The sequence below is a fragment of the Amphiura filiformis genome, chromosome 4 (assembly GCF_039555335.1).
Source record: "Amphiura filiformis chromosome 4, Afil_fr2py, whole genome shotgun sequence".
Classification (NCBI taxonomy): Eukaryota; Metazoa; Echinodermata; class Ophiuroidea; order Amphilepidida; family Amphiuridae; genus Amphiura; species Amphiura filiformis.
This window is the reverse complement of record NC_092631.1, coordinates 19047312-19073682: the sequence shown is the minus strand read 5'-3', so window position 1 is coordinate 19073682 and position 26371 is coordinate 19047312. Positions and strand designations below refer to the sequence as shown.

At 37.2% G+C, this 26371-nt stretch overlaps 1 protein-coding gene across 3 annotated transcripts in view; it reads left to right on the top strand.

Moving 5' to 3' along the window:
• The window catches only part of LOC140150646 (medium-chain acyl-CoA ligase ACSF2, mitochondrial-like), a 50929-nt gene that overhangs the window by 8547 nt on the left and 16011 nt on the right, over positions 1-26371 (top strand). For 2 of the 3 annotated variants that reach the window (XM_072172711.1, XM_072172710.1), the window contains exons 2-13: positions 13157-13354; positions 14015-14143; positions 16351-16392; positions 17116-17228; positions 17547-17600; positions 18416-18539; positions 18633-18740; positions 19986-20131; positions 23663-23754; positions 24199-24272; positions 24419-24523; positions 25649-25797. In XM_072172711.1, the coding sequence (XP_072028812.1) occupies positions 13181-13354; positions 14015-14143; positions 16351-16392; positions 17116-17228; positions 17547-17600; positions 18416-18539; positions 18633-18740; positions 19986-20131; positions 23663-23754; positions 24199-24272; positions 24419-24523; positions 25649-25797 (1310 nt within the window). In that variant the 5' untranslated portion in view covers positions 13157-13180. The remainder of the gene's footprint in view (positions 1-13156; positions 13355-14014; positions 14144-16350; positions 16393-17115; positions 17229-17546; positions 17601-18415; positions 18540-18632; positions 18741-19985; positions 20132-23662; positions 23755-24198; positions 24273-24418; positions 24524-25648; positions 25798-26371) is intronic. The other variant, XM_072172712.1, reaches the window with a different exon arrangement.

The following is a 26371-nucleotide window of genomic DNA, read 5'->3' as shown; positions in this document are numbered from 1 at the left end:
AAAAAAAAAAAAAAAAAAAAAAAAATAAATAAAAAAAAAAAAAAAAAATATGCAATGCTCTTTTCTTAGGATTGAATTTGGATTTAAAATTGGTTTTTGGATTTGGATTGGAAATTTGATTGGACTGGAATTGTAATGTTCTTTTCTTTGGATTTGGATTGAATTTGGATTTAAAAATTGGATGTGGATTGAAAATTGAAAAATAAATAAATAAATAACATTGCAACGCTCTTTTCTTTGCATTGAATTTGGATTGAATTTTGGATTTGAAATTTGATTGGACTGGAATTGTAATATTCTTTTCTTTGGATTTGGATTGAATTTGGATTTAAAATTGGAAAAAAAATTTAAAAAAAAATAAATAAATAAATAAATAATTGCAATGCTCTTTTCTTTGGATTGAATTTGGTTTTGGATTGAAAATTGGATGTGGATTGAAAATGGAGAAATAAATAAATAAATAATTGCAATGCTCTTTTCTTTGGATTGGATTTGGATTGAAAATTGGATTTGGATTAAAAATGGGAAAAAAAAATAATAATAATAATGAAAGACCAGGGTTTATCATGTGTGTTTACGGTCTGTGTAAGGGATTTTGATCATAGTTGCATACCTTTTTTAAGTATAGGGAGAAATTGATATGAACGCACATCCCTTGCATCCCTTGTTAGGCTTTGATCACAGGCTCAACGGGAATGTGGACGAGCTCTTCGAGTCTTTATAGAACTTGATGGTATTAGTAATGTGAAGTTCAGAAGTTCAACAGAAGATTTTAGATCATAAAACTTGGTGAAGAAGGATCTTGGATAGTTTAATAATCTTGTGGTAATTCTCAGGTCATCAAATATTTGGATGGTGATTTAAGGAGGAGTAGTTATGAGTGCCGCAAATACATTGGTAATCGCCCTGTTGGCCACAAGGGGGTCAATTTAAAGTAAAGTAAAATAAATTGGATGGTCATGAAACCAATATAAAGATATCTAATTAGGAAAAATCGTTAAGCAGGGTCAAAGAACTAATTAATGTAGAGAAGGATTTCATGAAAAACGGGGATAAAAAATTCTTGAGGTCAAGTAAGTAAAAGCCGGATTGTGTGAAAATTGGGAAAATGTGTTCCCTCATCCCTTGCATTTGTGATACAATGACAAGTATATATTGTGTCAAAGCATTTTTATTGTGGATTAAGGGTAATTAAGGCAAAGATTGCTTCAGTTTCTGGAATTAGTAATTAGTAAATGTCATATTTTGAAAGGGTTAAATTTATATGAGAATAGATCGCACAAATAATTTGTCATGCTTATCCACATAACACGATGGTTCATAAAAATGGTCAGGGAAAGAAATTAATACAAATTAAATATTCATCTGTCTCCTGATTACTTGTGTTGGATCACAAACAAAATCGAGGAGGTTTATTCAAGTTACACAGGGTAATTAGTATAGATGTGCTGGCAGGTTGGTTCCCATTTCTTTCTTTTCTTTCTTTTATTTATATTGCAGGCGATACCAATGACACTTTGATGCTGGTGGTAAGAAACAAGCCTGACCTGTATGTACATGTACACCTGGACACCCATATAATTGCTAGTGACTGCTAGACTGTGTGTGAGGCGACAGTAGACTTTGACATGCACAGCGAAGCATATTGAAGATTTTGTGTCATCTGCGAAACTGAACTTACGCACGAGCAATACAAGGAGAGCATGCATCTTTTACACAAATTGTACTGTCAGAAGTCTATTGAACCAAATAAGTTCTGAAGTTCGAGTCCAGCTAACGAAAAAGTTAATACTTTAGGGCTTCTCTTGGTGTATATAATAGCATCGTTTGATCAACCACAGTTGAACTTTGCATGGGAAATATTAATTTGAGCATTCCTTCGATGTCGAGTAGTGGAAATTTGGAAGATGGGTTGTGCATGATTTAGCCATGACCGGCGCTTTGGTAAGGCAACTCAGGAACAAAGGGTTGCATGTACATCGAGAGTGCTGAAATAGAATAAAATAAAGCAAGACATCAGGCAGAATGCTGTTAGCCACATTGGTCCAATATTTCTGACGCAAAATGGAATTAAACAACCCAATCACTGGGTTCCGTATGTGCGGTTGTGCGTAAGTGTACTGGACAGTGCAATGGGTGCCCTACTCGGATCACAAGGTCTATTTTCACTACACAACAGAATAACTCGATTTCTGCCCGAGATAGACGAAAAGATTTTTCAATTGGTAACTAAAAGTATGAAAGAAAGTTAACCATTGTGATGTTGATCATCAAAAAGCTCAAATCAACATCTTCATATATTTGAAGAAAGAAGAATTAACTTAAAGAGTCGTAAATTCATCCAACTTCGCATTGGTAGTGGACAACATATACAAAAATTTTATACAATTTCGCAGAGTTGGACGAAAACTTTAGGGGACAACATGGGAAATTTCCATTGGACAAATGAATCTCATGGGACTTGGAATATCACTAATATCTGGATTTCTAAAATTGATTACATTGTAAGTAAAATTGTACAAGAAACAATTTATACAGTGGTGAGCCCTCTGATATTATATTGATGTGCGTTGCGTTACGTAATAGTATGACTATACGAGGGTAGAAGTGGTTGAGTACATCACGTCAGGTGCGGTTTATATCTCAACAACACATATATTCTGTTGCACATTTGAAATTAATAACATTTAGTCAATCGTGCTGGTATTTGTTTGATTAAGTCTGTGTTAAAGGGAAGTAGGAATCAACTCCAGGTTGGCATGGGGTAGCTAGACTCTGGGGCCAAGTACTATGCCCTCATTTTTTTAGTTTTTTTGTGAGGTTGCGCAGCCAGCTAGTTATCGCGTTGATTTCTTTCAATATCCTATTGTGACGATACAATGTATCTTGCAGCATATAGAGCCAGCATAATTAGTAGTGTTATTGTGGAGAATTATATGGATTACAGTCAATATCCAGCAAAGAAATTATAGTGCTGTTTTATGCTAATCAGCAATTAGTGGCACAGAGCCAAACTATGATTTATATTTCAATGTGCCAACAATAAAATCCTTCATTGAGGTTCCATTTAGTTATCAGTAGCATTATCAAACATAGGCAGATATATCACCATGTAGTTTCTGGTTTAAACATTAAGACTTGATCCCTTGTAACTTCAGGTAGATCACCTGTTGAAGAGTCTCAGGAATTCCACTTGGGAGCGTGGGATCTGTATGCACCAGTACCATAATTTATTGTTGAGTTTCCAGCCATGATATTTGATGAATGATCCACGGGTTCGGGGTCAAACGCTCAGAATTTAGCCTCGGGTGGCGGCCACCAGAGTCAAGTTTGGATCACATTTGGTTTTGCTAAAACGAGATTTTCTGCGCCTTTGGTCGTTGTTTCGCTAGAGTCTTGGGTTGGGTAATTCGCTCGATTAGAGAATCTCCTATTATATATTTGGCTATAATACGGCTGAGAATTTGTTTGTTTGTTTGTTTGTTTATTTGTTGTAGGTACTGGTGCGGGTCTTAAACAAAAGTCAATAAATGGTTGTCGTGTCTGATTGCCAACATGCATGCAAATTTTGCGTCCGAGTGTTTTCAATTTCTCTGTCTTGGGGTAATAAAGTTTAACACAGTGCAACAAGTTAAACTCAATTTACCCTTGCTGAGAAATGGACCAATCCATGTTATTGTTTACCGGGTCAGATGTCAATCATTGTCATGCAGATAAATTTGTATTGTTTGGCTCGACCCGGGAACCAATGGGATTTGCCGCCTTCGCAGGTTTCGGGCGTGATTAGGTGGTGATTTATTCACTGTTGGTTTTGTATTGGACACGACAACAACAAAAATCTTCCCACCCACCGCGCCCTGTGTGGACATGTGAGAAGGAAGTAAAATATAATTATGTGTGACAGTAATGAGATAATGACCTGTATAAATACAGATATATTTTATCTACTACATGGTAGTGTGTTAAATAATAGCTAATTAAAGCATTTAACTGTCTGTAAGTTTAAAAGAAAAATCAAGAATTATGGTCCCTGTAGATAAGGAGGAGGAATAAAGAGTTGACGCCGATCATTAAAATTACATGTGACTTGCAATTAATTTCCCTTTCTCAGATCTTCATAGTTACAATGTACACTGTTTAATTAGATCATGTGTTCAATATGTTGCTACATAAAATTTATATAATTGTTCTGTATCAAACTTTTTAGAATGATAGTTCAAGAGGGAAAGTAAGTCGTCAAAACTATATATATGTACAGGAATTGACAATCGTATTGTTACATGCAGGCACAGGTCCGGTGTCATCAAAAACAGTAAAGTAGTCTTTTATAAGGTCAAAGACTTCACACAGTAAGCAAAAGAAAATAATGCTGGGTTTTGAATTATCTTTTCTGTATTTATTTATTATGATATATGTATATGTCATAGAATGCTAACATTAAGACTTGATCCTTCGAACTTCAGGTAGATCACCTGTTGAAGAGTCTCAGGAATTCCACTTGGGAGCGTGGGATCTGTATGCACCAGTACCATAATTTATTGTTGAGTTTCCAGCCATGATATTTGATGAATGATCCACGGGTTCGGGGTCAAACGCTCAGAATTTAGCCTCAGGTTGCGGCCACCAGAGTCAAGTTTGGATCACATTTGGTTTTGCTAAAACGAGATTTTCTGCGCCTTTGGTCGTTGTTTCGCTAGAGTCTTGGGTTGGGTAATTCGCTCGATTAGAGAATCTCCTATTATATATTTGGCTATAATACGGCTGAGAATTTGTTTGTTTGTTTGTTTGTTTGTTTATTTGTTGTAGGTACTGGTGCGGGTCTTAAACAAAAGTCAATAAATGGTTGTCGTGTCTGATTCCCAACATGCATGCAAATTTTGCGTCCGAGTGTTTTCAATTTCTCTGTCTTGGGGTAAATGAGGGAAGTATTTGCCAAAACCTGTATTGTGCCCCCATCCCAAAATGTGGAGTGGGCATGTCCCCCTGCCGCCGCGATTTGTGCCCATGGGGGGGTTACCCTGGGGCGCGAGCCCCAGGGTAAAAGCAGGGGCGGCCAAAACGAAGGGGCGGCGAGAGAAGAAGGGGCGGCAAAAACAGAGGGCGGCCAAAAGGAAGGGGCGGCAAAAATAATTAGTAAAGAAAAAAGGGCGGCAAAAAATAAAAATTATAAAAAATTGTGAAAAAATGTGTCAACCTTTTCGGGCTGTTGAGGAAAGGGCGGCAAAATTGAATTTACTTCAGCCCCCCCGGGGTAGGAGCGGCCACGGTACGCCACTGATATTGCCCGGACAACATCATATCATTGGCAAGGTAATATTATGAGGACAATGAAAAGGACTCTTTTTTGTAGAAAATAAGACGTTTAAAATTGATATTCCTCAAAAACCAACTTAAGCGATGAGTTCCTTCGAACGAGACAGATTTGGCCTAGAAAAAAATTGACGTCATGAAATGACTGTGCCTGCTCTGCGAGAAGGGACTATAAACGCTCTCAATGCACATAACGTATACTGTTGTTGTTCACAGAAAAAAAAATCTGAATTAAGTATTACAAATTTAATGGTTTTTAAACATATGGATAAAATCAGCCGCTTCTTTTTTTATATAAATTTATTAGTAAATTGTGATATTACAATTCATATGTATATCAATATCATGAGAAATATTTGGGCTAGAAAATAAAAAAAATAATTTAAGCTGAGAATAGCATATAAACTGTGTTAAGTCCACAAACTCATGTATCTGATTTCCCAGTGCGATATTGCAATGCTAGTTTCAGTTGGATGTAATATTACCAAGCAAACGCATAGTAACAATACTGACGCTTTGTTCGCCAAATGAGAACAATAGTTTGCATCTATTGTTATGCAGCATTATTATGGTAAATAATAGTAAAACTCAGTCATTGTTGCTAATGTCAAACTTGTCAAATTGATTGTCATTGTATGATGAGAGTATGATATAGTGTCCGCTTCATTTACTTACGTCATCAGCCAAACGGGGGAAGAACACGTACGCTTCAAACGGGGGAAGAACACGTACGAGGCTGAACTTGAGTGTCAACTTGTAATGTAATTATTATTCTCTTCGAATAGAGATAAACATGTTTTTGCAATAGATCTGCCCTTTAATATAGATGTATTGTACGTAGGATGTCAGCCTTGGGTTTATGCACTAACGTGAAGCATTTTGGCATGTCACTGCGAGCCTACCTTAGCTCCTGCACTAGGACACATATATTTAATCCCAAGAAAGTCAACAAATAAACCCCATTCATCATCCATCTGACTGAATAGGAATGAATACACAGTCCATTCATAGAATTGTCACCTACAAATAATAGAGATAAACCGATGAAGGACAACTGATCACATAGTACTAGGCCCGTCCACACGGAGGGCTTGCTGCTTAGGCTGAGTTCACATAGAAGTATACGGTATACGGTATTCGCTATACGAAATACGCTCATTCGATCAGGCTGAGTTCATATAGGAGTATACTATGTGAACTCAGCCTGATCGAATGAGCGTATTTCGTATAGTGAATAGCGAGTATGTCAGTTTACCCATTTTCTTCGTCTTATCAAATGCTTGTAACTTTATTTCTTGAGGTCACATTGCATTCAATGAGGTGTTATAATGTGCAGAATTAGACAGTGCATCTATTAAAAAAATGAATTTACCCACATATGGTTTAGGTTTTTAAAATTAGGACGGTATACGTTGCACTAAAATCGAACACGCACCATTCCCACTATACTATACTCATGATACTATACGCAGGTATACGGCCTTTTCGAATAGCTCTTATGTGACCCGGTACTATGAAATTACCTTGCTCGATTTCAGTTATGCGCGTGCACCTGCAAAACCAGCATCGTATACCCGAATAGTATACTTCTATGCGATCGTAGCCTTATGTGACCCGGTACTATGAAATTGCCTTGCTCGATTGAAGCTATACGCGTGCACCTGCAAAACGTGCACCGTATACCCGAATAGTATACTTCGCTATGTGAACGCAGCCTTATGCAACCATGCAACGCGGTTCTCAAGCAAAACTTGGGATACTCTGCCATGTGAACGCTCTCGAGGATTCCAATCCCTAAGTTTGCCCAAAAATTTATCCCCAAATTTATCTCCAAGAAATTTAGGGGATTTCACGATTTTCCCCGAGTGATCCTCGAGTTTTACTGCCGTGTGAACGATACATTTTGCAATTCTCGAGTGCTGGGCATAACTTATGACCTTAATACGGCTCAATTCGGTGCGCCACTAGTAGGGTCACAGAAAGCTACCGGTTGCAATTCCAAAGCTGACGACATGCATCAGACATTGCAAAACTCACGGATTCCGTCCAGGATGCAATTGAGTAACATGTGGACACGCACTCGGGGGTTGACTTGGGAATCGCAATTCTCGAGCATGCCGATCCTCGAGAATCCTATGACCGTCTGAACGTGACTAGTATTTGGCTTAGTACACAATTTCACACACCACTGGTTAAAGATGTTTGGCTTAACCCTCTCCACAGGGATGTCGACTGCAGATGACAAGTTTCAAATCTTGTTAAACAATTCCAAAAATTTAAGAATTGTACATTTTCATGACCATATTTACAATCAGAATGTAAAATGCATTAAAATAAGTACAAATAAGTATAGTATTGGTACAGTGGTTCTTGAGATAGCTCTTGATAGTTTGTGAAAATATCTCAAAATTGATAGTTTGTGAAAATATCTCAAAATTGGGCCTATTTATGTCGAAGCCTGTGGCTAGCATGCAGAGCGTTAAGTACATAATGATGATTGGCTGGTGTAGTAGCCTATTGTTAACGCAACACAATGGGTTTGAATGCATCATCAGTTTTCATTCTTAGGTGACAGAAATAAATAACATTTTTGAGCCCATCCATGTGACTTGTTTATGCAGGTCCTAAGGTAGGCTCGCAATCACATTGGGGTTTAGCTGGAGGCTAACACTCCTGGGTCGATCCTGTACATCAGGTAAGACATGCGAATTTTTTGTCCTTTAATTAAGTCACAATTTTTATAGTATAAAATGTCATAAAAGTCGATTTTATGTTGATGTCTCGTTTAGACGAGTATTTGGTCAACTTTTGCATTGGTAAAATGTCTTCACTTATCGCTTTTAGTGGATATTTTAGTGAAAATCTATCGCTGACTTTTCTTGATTTACATGTATCATCATTGCAAATTTTGATTGATAACATTTCCGCTAAAATTAAGCATATTTGACGACAAAAATAACATTGTTTCATGATAATTTGGTCTCGGTGACATGAACATTCAGAACAAGTTCATGTTTTAGGATTTTTGATGTTATTACATTCGATTGAGATCAGGAAATAACTGCCTGTTTCATGTCTTGAGCATACCCGGGAACAAGTATATTATCATAATGATATTTAGTCCCAATTTTGGAGCTTGAACACCTATTGTACTCTGTTGTCAGGGACGTTATGAATTTCTATGGTAAATGACATTATTGGTTTGATGTTCAAATAGCTGGGCGGACCTTAGGCACAAGACCACAAACTGGCTGCATTATTATATATAGCGCAGCCGGCTGCACTCTGCCAGCTGCACTCTAATCTTTGCGGGGCCAGGCGAGGCCAAATCAAGGTTGGCCCCGCTACCTGCGGCCGGCTGCGCTAGTAATAGTTTTCTGTTATCACTTACCTTGCGACCCATATCCAAGACCCAGTGAATTGGATCTAAGGCATAAAAGGCTTATTGTGTAATAGTAAATAGCCCAGAGAAACCACAAATCCTTATTACTACAAAGTGGACAAAAGGAAATCAAGAGACTATAAACATTATGATGACTATTTCCTAGATTCCTAGATTCGTTGTGCAAAGTATACTTCATATTAAACAGAACCCTGTTTGTTTAGTATTATTTTTGTTACACTGTAAATAACTTTTTGATATTTTTTCATTGCATGCTTATTTCAGTTCTATCATGTTTCTGTAGTATGACATTATAAAAATTACATCTCGCTTATTCATTATAATAATCAATTGTCACTTATTGGGCCTATTTGCATTAGGCCTACATTGGTTGATTAATCTATATTGTCAAGTTCTAATGGTATTGACCTTGGTTATAATCATATTTACCATATTTATATAATTGTATTAATAATCTTATATTGTATTTGTAAATATTGTTATATTTTGTAGGTTTGCATTTTTAACTATGTTGTATGATGATATTCTGTATTGCCTACGTTTTCTGATAACGTTGAATATAACTGAAGAATACAAAACATATAAAAATAGCATACCAGTATGTTAAGGTATGACAATAGGAATAATGGTTTATTGTACAGCAAACCACATTGTTTATCCAAGCAGATATAATCCTCATGCGACCTAACACCCTATGGCCGCACTCTGGTTGCAACTTTCAAAATACATTGACCACCTATGTTGCAGCCAACCTTGTAACTGTTGCAGCCAGACAGTGCAGCAAGAATTAAAAAGAATAGTGGGACCAAAGCGCAGAGTGCAGCCGAATTTCGCTCGCATCCCTTAACTTACGTATAACATAAAATGTCATCCCTTTGAAGCACTCATGCAAAAAGAACATGTAAATGTTTTTTTGTAAATGTGACTAATTCCTAATGGAACTATCGACATTTATACAGCGTGATATTGGTAGTCTACAGTGTTTTTATTTAATAATGATAATCATCATGATCATGTAATATATTGATTTCAAGTGAAAGGCCCTATTTTTCTCATAAACATATTGAAATTACAAGTTCCAACTCAGTGTATTTCCGAAGATATAATAAAAAACTGTCTTAATAGTCTCAAATACCATATTTGAGACTAATTCAGCAGTTTTTTTGATGGTTTCTTCGGAAATACACTGAGTTGCTAATATTTAGGGGGACATGTCCTCCATCCCCCGCTTCTGACACCTATGTTGATAATGAATCATACTGCAGTTACTGTCCGTTTTCCTATACACAATACACAGTGCTCTTTCCCATTGACGCGTGACCTCTACAAATAGCCCTACGTTAAAAGAATGGGGATATGACTAGTTAACGTCGCTGTGTGAAAAATAACCGGCCAATATTAAAAGTACTCTTCTAAAGTTCTAGAAAATATAGTTTTTTAACATGTCCTAAATTTTTTGCTAATTTAGATGTTTGGAAATATTCGTACTTTGGTGTTTTAGTTAATGTTATAGGTAATAGTACATTGCCTAGTTAACGTCGCTGTGTGAAAAATAACCGGCCAATATTAAAAGTACTCTTCTAAAATTCTAGACAATATAGTTTTGTAACATGTCCTAAATTTTTAGCTAATTTAGGTGTTTGGAGAGGGTCGTACTTTTGTGTTTTAGGAAGGATATGTAAACGACAGATAACACCAAAAATATGAAGAAATTATTTCCAAACCGTGTTAAGTCAACAATCATTATGTTGCTCATTTTCAAGAATGCTGGTTTACAAAAAGCACGCCATTGTCTCATTTCGTGAACAAAAGTACACATACCATTGTTTCCTTTCGTTTCCTTTATAATCGGTTACCCAACTGAAGCTATATTTAATACAAACTTTATTGCGATATCGCACATGAAAACAGTCACATGTGCACAGCCAGAGAAGATCCGATTTAATCAGTTGAGCTGTTTCAATGAGTGTTATCTTGGTTTAATAGCTTTTAATGGGGTTAAGTCCTGCAAAGGTCGAGATGAATTCTACTGTAGACATGACTGTATCATGTGATAACTGTAAATATAATCTATAAGATTCTGGAGTTTGAGTGTGAGCAATTAATAATTGGACCTAATTATAGGCCTAAATATTTGAGTATAAGTCTTGAGGTAAATATTGGAATGACAATTGACGATTTAGTTAACCTCTAATGATTCAATTCATGAAAACTGTTTGAGCAGAATTAAGGGCTGCTAAATGACTAGAATAGTGCGTGCTATTTTACTGGTCTCGAACCCGGTCTCGGACCAAGACCTCGAGACCAGGAGGGCCGAGACCGAGACCAAGAACGAGACCAACAGGTCTCGAGACCGAGACCGAGACCAAGACCTGGCTTAGCTGGTCTCGAGACCTACAACACTGCTGTACACCCACGGCTAAAGTGTGCCTTTGTGCCTAATACCAGCGCACTGAATGATGTATAAAATTGTTCTATTGTGTCCGATTTGAGCGCTGATCATATTGGAAAATGTTGCCAATCAATACATTCAACGTCCAGTTTTCAAAATTGGGTGACTTGTGTTTGGCAGGTGTGAAATACATCTGACTGGGCGGATCAATTACGAAACGCATAAAGGCATTGACATTATCTAATGGCTGCCTAGAGCTGTTATGTGTTCAGTCTATACACTCACTGCAAAAACAGTGAAGTGAAGGCAAGAAAGTGTTCTGAAACGTTATGTTTAGAATATGGATGTCAGATGTTTAGAAATTGAACACCATCACTGACCAATGTTCAGAAATTTGACACATGATGTTTAGCTTCTAAACGTGTTTACAAAGTGAAGGCAAAAATTGTGTTTTTAAAATTGTTTAATTTCTAAACACTGTTTTTGCAGTGTATAATAATTATTACATTTAATTATCATTCCTTTCTTTTCCTTTCTCTGTATATCCTTATTCTTTCCTAGGCCTACGCTTTATCACTCCCTCACCCTTCTCTCTCTCTCACACATTTTTTTTTGCATTTCAGCATTTTCATGACCATATTTCAGTAGAACATGATGAAAAACATCCACAGTCCAAATTTGGTGGGAATCGGATCATGAGGGCCCGAGATATGGCCGCATGAATACCTAATTAGCCCCATTGAAATCAGTGTAAATTGGCCTGGTTCCAAACAGTAATAATCGGATTAACTCCCATAGCAATGGGTAAAAACATTTTTTGAATATACCGCGCTGCACTGGTACGTTCACGCGGTACCTCTGCATTGAACCATATCATGCTGATTACTCCCCATATCAAAAAATGAGACCTTTGCGGGTAACTTCCCGATAGGTAGCGGGTGAATACACGATAAATTTTTGGGAAACCATAGTGGATACCTTTCAGGTAATAGGTACCAGATGACTACCCGATGACTCTTTGGGGAAACTAGCGGGTATCTACCCAATAATTTTTTTTTGGGGGGGGGGGGAACTAGCGGATAACTACCCGATAACTTTTCGGGGACCCAGCGGATAACTTTTGGTGACGATAAACCCGGTGACCGCTTTGGATACTTCCTGTTGACCTTTTGGGGAATGCAGAAATACAAATTCATGAGTAGGCCTATGCACAAATTTACTGGGCAATTTAGCTTATTATTTGAATTGTAGTTTTTGGAGAAATACAACTCTGTAAATCCATACATTTTGGACCACAAATAACTTGACTATTCTGCACAAATACATTCCAACTGCCAACAGCTAGCTACTCCATTTTGAAATCATTCAGTGACCTTTGACCATATACCCACCCACAATGCATTCTTAAGATGCGTTATGCTATTTTCAAGGTCAAATTAAAAGCGGATAACCACAGGGTAACACCTGCAAAGAATCTAAGTGTCTGGGAACCTTCTAGGTAACTCATTTGAAATATTTGAGTTTTTGGGAGACTTCCGGATGTCTACCCGAAAACTTAATTTAATTAGGTAACCGCAAGGTATCCGCTAGCGGGCACTTTCGGATAACTCTGGAAAAGGTACCCGAAAGGTTTCTGATGACCACCGAATGGTCATCGGGTGGTCACCGGGAAACTTTTCTTTTTGCTATGGGTCGCTCCTGTAAGATTAGTATCTTTGAAAACACCGGTAGTGTATTCAATCTATGATTTCAGACATACACGGTGATTAGTGCAACCTGCTTGTAGTGCAGCGCGATATATTCAAAATTGTTTTCACCTATTGGTATGGTAGTTAATCCGATTTATTACATAACTTCACCAGCGTATTGAATTTCTTAAAATTTTACTGTGAGGATATTGAGAAGCTTTGAGAGCCTGTGGGATATATCTTGCCTCACTGACTTTTGCCTTAAGCCCTTTATTTTAACTCTACCACCTGCACAAATGTAAAGGGCTGAGATGAGGAATGTGTAATAATGTGCTGTTGTTTCTTCTTTTTCTTAAATTGTAGCACGAACCCGGTCCTAGGAAAACCATGTCTGTCGTAACCCGCCAGCTAAGCTACAGCCATGGGACCGGTGACATCCCGCTTTTTCCCTACACTATCGGTCAAATGTTAAACAAAACTGCACAGGAATATCCAGACAACGAAATGTATGTCTTCTACGCAGATAAAGAGAGATATACTTTCAGTAAATTCAGAGATCAGGTATATGTGCAATTGTTTTCTTGTAATTACTGTAGGGCCCCACAAAGCCAAAAGGGCACTAGAAAAGATCGAACTATACACAAGATATATACACGAAAATATCCAACGGACTACAGCGTATATTCATCTACAATATATGTATTCCTGCAGGGGGAGATGTAGTCCTATTGGGAAACAAGTTTTGCTGCGAAATCCTATGCTGGTGTTATTTCTTTTTTCACTATGTAGTCCTACAAGGGGTAGTCCTACCAGGCAATGGTGAAGGAGGGGTCATTTATATAGTAGCCCTATTTTTAGTGCCTGTGTGGTTGTACGGGGGAATTTTGTTCTTTACGGGGAGGGGACTTACGTAAGACCTGGTCAACACTTTGCAAAGATTTCATGTAACACTTGCGAGCAATCACGACCAAACTCTATGCATTTACGAACAGCGAAAGATGGGTGATCCTAGTCTACTATATTTTGCAAATTAGATCGATTAAATGCATAATAACCTAATTAATAATTAATAAAAAATGGACAGCAATACTATTACATAACGAGTTGTTTCTTTGTGCCGTGCTCAAATTCATTTGCCGAAAGCTAACCATGTCAACTGGAGCTTTTGAGGAATATTTCAATTTTAAGAGAATAATATTTGATAATTTTATTTTTTAACAGACCCATCAGTTTGCAGCAGGTCTTCTGAAACTGGGATTACAAAAAGGAGACAGAATTGCAGTCATGGGTGTAAGTCATAAGGAATATATGTTGACTTACCACGCATGTGCACAGATTGGGTTAATTTTGGTAAGCAGAATTGATATTCCACGAACACTGGTTATATTTGGCAAGATATCACACAACAAATATTCAATGTTGGTATTTACACAGCGCCTTTCTCATGTTCACATGTATCAAAGCGCTTTACATTAATCCGCTGTCGTAAGAATATGTCACCTGCTATACAATGCCCGGGACAATGCCCAAAGCATGCTAATACCTTTTGGCGGCGCTCAATGGACAATATTCATAACAGCTCCCCAATTGACCCCTGGGTAGTGAGAGATAAGTAAGGTAAAGTGCCTTGCCCAAGAGCACAACACGATAACAACTCTGGGGCTCGAATTCGCAATCAACCGTTTGCAAGGCAGAGCCCATGACTTCAAACATGTCAAATTGCAGCAGAGCTTCTAGTCACATATATACATTTTAAATTACTTTTGTATTATTTGAATTGTACAATATTATTTTCTTGCTAAATGACGCCATACTAGAATCAAATGATTTGGTATATCTCTGGAAAGAATCTGTCACTTTCTCTCTTTCAAGTTTTAACATCTTTTGACTGACCGTAATGACGCACATAGCTTATCACAAGACCTGAGTGCAATATACTAATTTTCACATTGGCGAGCCATTGAGCACAAACACACACGGGGTCACGCGAACCCCAATCGATCTGAAAATTTAGAAAGTGCCGAAAAATGGCTTGTGACCCCATCCCAATCAGACCCGGTGTCCCTAATCATGGTTGGTGCCCCCGCCCCCAATATGATGACCCACGCTAAGCCACTGGTCGCAAACTCGCAAACTACAGGGTGAGTCAAAAAAAGTGCAATAGAGCAAATAATCGATACTTATGTAAGAACCACGTTGAACTTTCCAATTATTGAAAGTGTCTATAAATTCCACACTCAATAGTCACCTGTTGTGAAAAAATGAAGTCAATCACATTTACAATCATACACCCAATTTCATTACTTATCCACGAGGTACCATGTATTTTGAATGAGAGCACACAATGCACGATAAAGGCATTCAGCTCTGAAACTGACTTTAACTTAAATAAGGTTGATTTTTGCGTTATTTTAATTTCTTTTTCTGTTCAAACAAACTTTCTAACATTACTTTAAGTCCTTCATACCTCACTCGACTCCAACTCCAGTTTTTTTAATCCCAATATGTCTAACTTACTGGATATTTTATAATGCACTCCACTTCAATTTGCGCGCATTTCATTGCGACATTTGAAAAATCCGTGTATATTTTTGATAGAGAATAAACATCTTTAAAATCAATGAGAAATGAAAATAACAACAAATAATGTTTCTTTTCCTTAAACAAGACCAAGGACAATAACAATTTGGGTGCTCCATTTTATTTCAATGCCAATGAGGTTAAGAAAATAGCAGTTGTTCCAAATCTACCTTACACAGAGTGGGCTGACATTCAAATTTTAGATGTTTCTTGGACAAACATTAAAATTGGGTATCGCTATAAAATGTGTCATAAAAACAAAATGTTAAATGCTAATTCCTTGGTTTTTTCACACAAGGTCACTAATGGATATATCATTTATAAAATGTATTAAAACTTACAAAGTTCAAATCGGTTCTTAAATAAAAATGGATTCTATTCTCTATTGCACTTTTTTTGACTCACCCTGTATATTCAAGATGTTTCCAAAATAAAATAAAAAGTGGCCCTAAGCGCGTAAGGGTCAATCAAAGATCATCACTTAGGTGAAATTTTAAGTATTTCTGTCATTTGTAGACTTTATGGTCGGTAAAGGCAGTACGTGCACGCTGCGCGATTTTGAAGAAAAAAAATTGCAAACCGCATAAGATGGTGACCGCCGACAGCTTAATTACTTATTACTTATTACTTAAGAACGGTTTATTACTTAAGAACGGTTTGCTACTTTTGTCTGTCAAATTTGACACCTGTGTTGAACCTTGATTGACACACAAATTTGACACCTGTGTTGACCCTTGATTGACACTTATGCTCTTAGGGCCACGTTTTGATATGAAAATATCTTGAATGTGTTTTGGGACCATTTATTTAAGCCTGTGAGGAATCGGTTAACAACGTTTGCACAGTATTTTTGTAGGACATGAGAGCACATCAGATTATCTAATCAAAATAAGTCAAGTTAACAATTTCGTAATCACGATCGACCTACTTCTTGTCTGCGGCATTCATTGAACGTTCTTTCTCTATCCCATGAATAGGTGCGGGTTATACCATCTCACTTCGAACTGCAGCTGAAAATGGTAGGTAGTACCTGCATGGGCAGCCTTGTTCAAGGCCTTCTAAGATTTCCTCCCTGCTTGAACTATTTTTGGGTTCTCCAAGTCAGTGAGGGCCACAGGTTCCGGCTATTAATGACCGTGCGTATGTTAAAACCCAACCCGGGTTGATCTAAGAACCGCCAAAACGAAGGCGTTGTGTAAATTGCAAAAATCCGTTGCAATTTCACCGGATTCTTCGCGGGGGTATATATTAGCCTTTTCGAAGCATGGCGTACACAAAAGGAGGGCAGTATTCAATATGGCCAAAAACTGCCAAATTCAAAAGACTTTACCCACTTCGTGCAGCGCCATCCTATATTGTGTCCACCATACCTCTTAAAGGCCAATTCTATATATGGCAAATATGGATTCTTCGCGGGGGATATATTTATGCTTTGTTGGCAAATATTTAACGTTAAACTATTGTAATTAAGTTCAGATACATTGACTTCTTCTATGTTGCATCCATTGACACAGTAACTATTCTTTACTGAATGAATGTGAGACACACAAGGGTTGACCAGGTCTTACGTAAGCTGCAAAGAACATTCAATGGAATAAAAACTTGCAAAATCCAAACGAAAACTAAATCACACAGTTGACTCTAACCAGTGTATAGACCTACTATTTCATGAAAATATCAATGAAAGTATGGGCATCGTGCGGTTATATTAATATACCTAATTGTTTTTTGTGTTCTTGAAGCTTGGTTGCAAGGCCGTCGTTTTAACCAGGACACCAGTCGAAGTTTATGAAGTGTTGTGCAAGTTTGTGCCAGAGTTGCCAATTTCAGAGCCAGGGAAACTGAACAGTAGCAGGTAGGCCTATTATAGCTAAATACATTACAGAAATTTCAAATTTCAAAGGACACTACATGTATACTATCGCCCCTGGGATGGAGGGGGGGGGGGGTTAATGGGACTAAGCATCCCGCAATATGTCAGCAAACATATGGAATTGGGATCCATTCGGACTGAAAAAGAATATAAAAAAAAATTCCTAAAATAAATAACACACAACGGCCCAACGGCCTCACACCATTTTGATATGAATAACTGCAATCTAAAACCACCATGAAAACGTCAACATCATACACACTTTTCTAAAAATATATTGTTTCTTTCACTCTGTTCAAGTCTTCCAGATTTAAAGATTGTAATCGCAGCAGAAGAAACGTTCGCAAACTACAAGTATGTATTTTAAAATGTTAAATAATCAAAATGAATTGTATAAATGCACCTCTTTGCACCAATTTTCTAAATGCTAAAAAATGGCTGTTTGGACCAAGCCCGTTATTATAATAATACATTTATTAATCTAGTGAAACGTGCACTTTATTTTGCCAACCAAAAACAGCACACATGCTGTTAGTGAGATATCATAATCCAATATTTACTAAGCACATTTTTACTTCTTAATTCACGTTCATGTTATATTTTGTCTGTGTTTAAAAATATTATACGGGCAGTTTTTTTTATCTGTTTTTAGGATAAGCAGTTGTGTGTTTTACAAAACGGAAACCTTCTAGATCAGTATATTATATTGACTGAAAGTGCTTTTATTAGCGCTTTTCAAAATGTAATAATTAAATAACCATATCATAAGTGACGTTTAGGGGAAAGACCCGTACGAGCCCGAACTTTACCAGCACAATTTCTCTTTTTTCAGGAGAAATACGCATACAAAATTGCAACGAGTGTTAATTTGTAATGTAATAATTATCCTCTTCGAATGGAGTTTAACTTGTTTTTGCGATAGATATGCCCTTTAAAGAGTGTGCGAGCGTAGAATCCAAAACTACCGTAAATGCCACTTACGTATAGTATAGTCAAAAAACACCCAACCAAAAATAAAAATAAAATAAAAAATGAAAATGAACTGCTTAAACTGTACTTATGATGTCTTATTTTATTGCTTAAACATAATTAATCAACCCAAAACACGATTTAAAATGTATGCTTTTATATATAGTCTTGTATTTTGCTGACTATTTGTTCTTATTTAGGGGTATTCTGACCGTAGGCAATGTGATTGAATTAGGAGGGTCATCTACGGAGGCTGTCGAACATATTACTGCTATGGCATGGGATATTGACAACGAAGATGATTTTTGCGTCATTTTTACATCGGTAAGACAATAATTATTACCTGCTTTAGTCTGTATTTTTTATATTTCATTATCATTATGTTAATGGCATAAAACTCCTTTTGTATTCATACAGGGCAGTACAGGATCCCCAAAGGCTACTATGCATTCTCAGGGTGCTTTGCTCAACTGGAATCGAGCAAGTGGTATCATTAGGAGAGAAACAGGTTTTGAAGCTGATTGGGTAAGTTATTTATCAGTGTACTGTGACTACAAATGCGCTTTTATAAATTCGCACGTGACCACCTCCGGGCTGCCATAACAACTTATAGACTCGAAGTGACCTTCTACATAGCGATTGGTCTTCCTATACCCTTGAATGCAAAGGCGGAACAACATGAGACTGCTGTGCAGCAAAATGGTCTATTTTGTTCAACTATGTGATTACATTGTAAACGTTTCCGTCGTTGAATATTTTTTCCGTCGTGAAATCCTTTCACAATGTTGTTTTTGATAACATATTACAAATTCGGAATTGCAAATTGTATAATAAATTTGCAATTCAATTAATACGTAAATTTGATGATATTAGAGAGATTGCGAAGAGGTGTTCACGGCAAACGCCATACGGGTTACGGATTTCTGCATTTTGCGGTAGAACGTCATAGTCCCGTTCACATCCAAATTAGCCTCCTGCACAGCCAGTTTGTGTTGGTCCTAACGCTCGTCGTTCCTAGTATGTTCGTGATAGCCGTATAGAGTCTGAACCAAGACTACGTGTGAACGCAATTGCAATCATGATGGCGCTATGCTGAGACAAATAATCTAAAGGTAATATGAAGCACCCATTGATTCACATTGGGTGCATCGAACCAGAGAAGATTATCTTCTTTCATCGAATTACTTTCCTCGGTATTGATATGCAAATACGACTGGCTGTATCTATAATGCTCTAAGCATTCAGTTCAGATTAGCGTTATTTGAGTTTTGCGGGCTATTGGAAATACTCAGGCTAGGTTTCCAGCAGGGGCGTAGCCAGCTTTCTTGGTCAGGGGGGGGGGGGGCAAAATAAAATTTTTGGGGCACAGATGAAAAAATTGCAGTTGCATCATACAATACATAGAGACTGTATGTCTTCGAGCTTCCCGAAAAGGGCCTTTATGGTGATGATGGTTTTCGCGAAAAAATGGTATTTTACACTATTTTGCCCATTATCCGGCTAAAAAGGGCTTTATTGTTACAATGTGCGCACGTAGCGCGGAAAATTTTTGTATTTTACACTATTTTGGCCCCGAATTTTGCTAGAAAAGGGGCACCTTGCCCTTTTTCTTTTCCTTTGCCCTCCTGATTTCCTCTTTCATTTTTTGTCAGAGGGGCACTTTTTCTTTCATTTTATTGTCAGGGGGGGGGGGCATTCTGCCCCCCCTGCCACCCCGCTGGCTACGCTACTGGTTTCCAGTACCATTTGTTTGGTCTTGTGATGTTTCAGATACCAAAAGTTGCCGTAATCATGACTGCCGCTTGTATTAGTCAAGAGTATGGACTGCTGCACCCGGTACTGACTGGGCAAACTACAGTGTTTACGTGTCCAATGTTCAATGCAGAGCTGACGCTGAAAGCAGTTCACGAAGAGAAGTGAGTACAAGAAAATTTCTTTTAATTTCTTATCTTTCACGGGCACAAAAAACAAACTCTTAGCTTTATATTAACCCTTACCAAAATGCTTAGCATGAATTTAGGATGGCTTTAGCATAATTTTAGCCTAGATTTACTGGACAAAATATACCTGCAAAATTGGCATGACTTAGCCTGAAACTGGAAATGTTACATAATATTTGCATAATCGCAAATATGTTCGATTTGTTTCTTACTGTAAATGATCTTGTCAACAATTTGGAACAGGAATTTTGACCTACGAAAAACCAGCAGTTAAGTTACAAACTTTGCATGAAACAATAATACTGACAATCGGATGGAAAGTTATTTTTACCCGTTAATAACTTTAAGTTCGCTTCAAAAATGCCACATTTTCTGGGCTCTTTTAGACGGGCTCCGAATCCTGCACCTCGCCTTTGTTTAGTGTGTGTTAATCAAGTCTTTAATTTTTTCTGGCCCACAGACTTAAAAAAAAAAAAAGTTGCCTACCGTCTCGGCCTGGTCTATATGTTAAGCTTTCATGATCATGCTGATGGTTTAAGTTCAAAATTACGCGAATCTTGTGTCTTGTTTTCCAGACCCTTTAGGCCCATTCTCCGTTAAAGCGTCCAAGTTTGGTCTCAGGAATGACAAAATGCCAACCACAAAGAATTCATAAAATTCATTCAGAATCGTAAACTCTAATAGTTTAAGAACACAAAACAATGCATGGGTGATTTTTCAACAATATTTCATTTTTGAGCAATATTACTTGTACGTATTGGGGGTAACGTATCAGTGGTAACGTATCTGTGAAACCCTTTCCCATCTTTGTCTTAATCGTGCAAGTGTAAAACTGACCGACTTAATACCCATACTTGATCAGTCATCACCCAATGTACTAAAGTCTGGTATGGTATTTGGCTTAATTTATCACATCGTTTTTTCCGAGGGGAGTAGAATTTAGGTAACGTATCTGTGAAGGCATGAACGTAACGTCAGGACTTTTTGCCATTAATATACCTGATTTTTTGTTCCATATATATAATATAACTATGGAGCCTGCTTGATCCATCACATATGAGAACATTCATCTAGCCAATTATTTTCACAGATTGTTATCCATTAGAAATATGGTAACGTATCTGTGAACAATATTGGCGACATAGTCTGAAAGACCTGTTGGAAAAATTTAATAATCCGTGTTGTGATGATTTATACTTTATAATTAGGGCATGATACCAGCTAATGAAAAGTACCTATAATCCATTATGTGCGCGCATGTTTAGAGAGCAGGGACACGTTATACTGAACACACCTTGGCTGGCGACATGAAGGAAAACAATGGACATGCATAATCAGCTTTATTGTTTTATACTTTCTAGGCATGTTACAACCTCTAGCCTCACACGTTTTAAAAAGCAACTCCTAAGTATAAGTTATATTAAGTTATTTCTTTCTGAAAAAACAAGTCTGAATACGACTTGAAACTATGGGCGACACATATTTGGCATTTTGAACAGTTTATCGGAGAATGTGCCTTTAGGTAATCGGACAATAAATTTTGAACCTACAGTAAGCCAAAAAATTAAGGTACAAGTTATGTTCATCCCCTGTATATCTGAAACAAAGACAGATGTGTCATTATTGGAACCGACAGCCAATAGCTGCATCTTTTAGTTCGAATTGAAGACCTCATTCGTTGCAATTGTTCAAGAAATAAAGACATGACTATCCAAAAACCCAAGAAAGATGCCAATTTAAAAGTTACAGTTTGCTCCATCGAATGCCCGAGTGATTTGTACACAACGCGTTCGTGAACAAGAGAACTGGCGCCGTGCTTCCATTGATTTGCACGTTAAACTAGCGTCGTGCTTTCATTGATTAGAACACAAAACTGCAACTTTTGATTTCGTTTCTTCATTAGGTTTTAGATCACTGTTTGTTTTATTCTCAACCAAATTCAACAAGTAAAGTCTTAAATCAGAGCTAAAGAATACAGGTATTGGCAGCTTGTTTTAGTTGCGACATACGTGTCTTTATTTAGGATATATAGGGGTGAAGACAACTGGTACCTTAATTTTTTGGCTTACTGTATATTATTAAAAGAAACCAAGAGCCTCTGTTTGCCTAGATATTCTAGTTTAATACAGGAAACATTTTGCCTTTGCTTTTAATTTTTACTTCAAAACAACAACGCAAGGGCGTGTCAAGGATATCAAAAGGGGGTGTATAGTTGGACAAAAATGGCCTGATTTTGCTTAACCCGCTAATCTGGATTCAGATTTAAGTTGTAGAATTAATTTTTTCCTTAAATACCGATTCAGCTATTTGCTCATCTGGAGGATCGTAAAAATCATCAAAATTCAGATTTGGTACCTTTGTTAGTGTCATAGATGTGCTAACATAAACACAGTGATTAACATAGTGGTTAAACCGAAAGCCGGTAAAGACAAAATGAGACGTGAATCTGTAATTTTTATAATTAAGTAGAGAAATTAACGACATATATTTGAATAGGGCTTCAACTTTGTCAATACTGCTGTTTTTCTCATTTTTGCCAAAATTTTCATAGCAAAAATACCTTCACTGGGATCACTGAATATAATTGAAGAACGAATTAAAAAGAATACTTTGTGTCTTACGTCAGAGCAACGGCGCGGCGTGGTTGGTTGCTGACCTGCGCAGAACGACATTTTTGGTCTGGTTGACAGGACGTCATACGCAAACTAGTCTTTTTAATACGGTCTTGAATTATAGGCCTTATACTTTAACATGTGATGGTTAACGTTACAGCCTGTACTTAGTACAGGACCAGCCTATAACTATACAAGGAACCGATGACCCTCTTTTGCAACATGGCTGCCAAAAGCATCCATATTGTAATAAGGAGGTCATCGGTTCCTTGTACAGTTTTTTAAGTTGCGTAGTTGTATTTCTCATGCAAGAAAACATATAATTAGACACCAAAATTACCCAAATCGGACGTTGTTAACTATGGTCAGAATTCAAAAAGGTTGTTGACCTATGAACATTTTTCGTCATAGCGCCCTCCTGAAAGGTCTGACACATAACAAACTAATTTGATATATTACTTGACATAATTGGAGCATTCTGAAAATCTGACCCCCATGTGACCTTGATTGACCTCTCCCCGGAATGCCCGGAAGTTTCAGGAGGTGAGCCCAAGCTAAATTTATTCAGAATCAATCAAAGATCCCAAAATGACTCTCAAACTTTTGTTCTATGATTTGGTCACGGATTATACAGGCTGGTCCTGTTCTATATGCTCTTATCACTAGGATCCACACATGCTCATCTATCAGGGCACAGTTCTTTAACCCCAATACATTGGTACATTCATTGCATGATCTTTGAAATTTCAAGTACAACAACTCATACTCTGCAACTTGAGTTCAAATTTTGCACTATGATTGTTTAATTGAGGTTATTGAATTATGCCACTGGGGTGATGCCTATGTGGTCCATAGTCACATGATAGTGTGTTATTTATACTTAACGTTTTGTCAGATGCACAGAAGCTGTCATGTTGATACATCATATTTACGACTTACTCAATCACCCTGACTTGGATAAATATGACTGGTCTTCCATGAAGTGCAGTAAGTTGCCGAGTGATCATTGATAATAATATATATTTACATGGAAATTACACAGTGCATATACCATCAATTATAATTGGACCTATACATGCATAGAGGTGTCATTAGTAATTTTGGCAAAGTTTATTATCATCTGGAGTCGCTAGTACACATGGTATATGAAACTTCAGGTTCAACACAGTATTATGACCAATCCATAGCTAAGAATAATAATGGCTTCATTTGATTTCAGGTTGATTCATATTGGATGCAATTATAAATAATAGTCGTTTTTGTTCTAATAATTATCTTTAGGTCTAATAATGGAAATATTGATTCTTTGAGTTATTCTGTAAAGCGTGAGGAAAAGGGTGTTTTCTTCTTCTTCTTCTTCTTCTTCTGGAACCAAAAACAAACAAAACAATAACAATCTAGTTCTTATGTCTTATTGGACTTAATTTCCAGTCATGACTGGAGGCAGTGTTATACCAGACAGTATCATGATACCAGCCAAGGAAAAACTGTCCAAACACATCATGGTAAGTTATAAACTATTATCATATCATGTTACGGCAAATATTTTGGTATTTTTGACATAGTAAACTCATGCTACTTGTAATCCGATATGATTCATATGAATTATTATAAAATGAATTTTGCTTTTTATTCATTCAACAAAATCAAGCTCGTGTACGCATGCACAGAAATGAATATGATAGCTATACAATGCCCGCTAGACAATCCGAAGAATCTTTCATCTGGCGCCATCTATGCAGTCCCTCACACCGAGGTGTGTATATTTTACTTACATTATTTCTATATATGTTAATGTGGGGGCATTCATGGTTGGGGCTGGGGAAAGAATCGGAAACTCTGCTGAAAATATTTCAAAGATGTTTTTGTTTCTTGACGAGTGGCAAGGGGTAGGATCCCCAAGGATTTTGCGATTTTGAACTGCATCAATACAGAGAAAACAAAACTGTAATATTGGATGCTGCATTCTAGAGGACACAATAGCAAGCATTCAATGCTTATGATTACCATGTGGATCTCCCGGTGGAGCTAGTTAAACATTGTTGGATTTAAATAACGCTTTGAGTAAAGACAAACAGCGCACGGGCGGATCTAGCTTTCTTGAAGGGATATGGACCGCTGATGAAAAATGTTCCGGCTCGTATCGCTTGCCCAAATTTGACGACGGTGACAACATGCGAATTTATTGACCATTCGGAGTCGAATAATTATGCAAATAAAGAGATCAGTATAAGCCATTTTCACCGTATCGGAACTGCGTTCTACGTACAGAATAATTACATTTCCTTGATTTCCTTATTATCAGGCACAAGCTATTTAAATAGCACAATCTAAAATATCACAAATATGAAAGATAAAACGGTTTTGTACACAAATGCCACGAAATTGTTGTACAAATTAACGTAAATCAACCGGGAAGTAGATAGTTATCGGCGAAGATGAAATGAACTTTGAAAATATTCAGGTTTTTAAAACTTTTTGTTTACTTTTTATGCCGTGACGAACTGAAACGCGTATCACACTGCACACCACTTGCATAGCGCGAGCGTCACGCAAAGTTAACCGCGCGCCGGTGCGGTATTTGCGTTAGGGCGCGGGCAACCCGAATGTTGATTGATAGGTGACGCACAAAATGCCACGAGAAAGGTCTGCAATTCGGTAAAATTCGCATTTTGCCATCATTTTGAAAAATTATTGTACACGGATTACGAGCGAGAAATCATGATATTATTCGAGATCCTCATTTCCCAACTAGCCGATTGAGCTCATTAACGACCGTGCTGACGACTGACTGGACTGCCAAATATTTTTGACATGTAATTGATTTACTTAAAATTAACTCAAAATGCTGAATGTTTTAATTTTCATTAACGCACAACAGATCCAGATAGTGGATGAAAATGAACAGACCGTGCCAACTAACACAATTGGAGAGATCTACGTGAGAAGTCCATATGTCTTTAAATATTACTGGTCTGATGAAGAAGCTACGCGAAAGAGTAGGGATCGAAACGGCTGGTATAGAACCGGGTAAATCAAGTTTGGTCTCAGTGGTATTAAGAGATATGTAGCGAGTGTGTGTGAGTGGGAGGGAAGGTTTACATGGTTAACATGGTTAAGGGGTAGTGAGAGAATGAGAGAGGGAGAGAGAGCATGTTGGATGAGGTATGATCATTATTGAGAAAATAAAAAATAAATGCGATCAAGCAAAAAAAGTCTGATGTCGATCAAATTCAAAATTCAGTTTTCAATCTTATTATATGAGCCATTTACATAGCTTTATTTTGCTGAAAACCCCATCATAATTAGACATATGGTTCCAGAGATATGGCTGTTTTAGTGTTGCTCAGAACAATTTACAAAAAAAGTTGAATATTATTATTGCATACTGCAGTTACTGTCCGTTTTCTTATACACAATACACAGTGCTCTCACCATTGACGCGTGACCTCTAAAAAATAATGTATGTTAGAAGTATAGGCAATTGCCTAGTTAACGTCACTGTGTGAAAAATAACCGGCCAATATTTAAAGTATTCTCTGAAATTCTTGAAAATATAGTGTTGTAACATGTCCTACATTTTTAGCTAATTTATGTGTTTGGA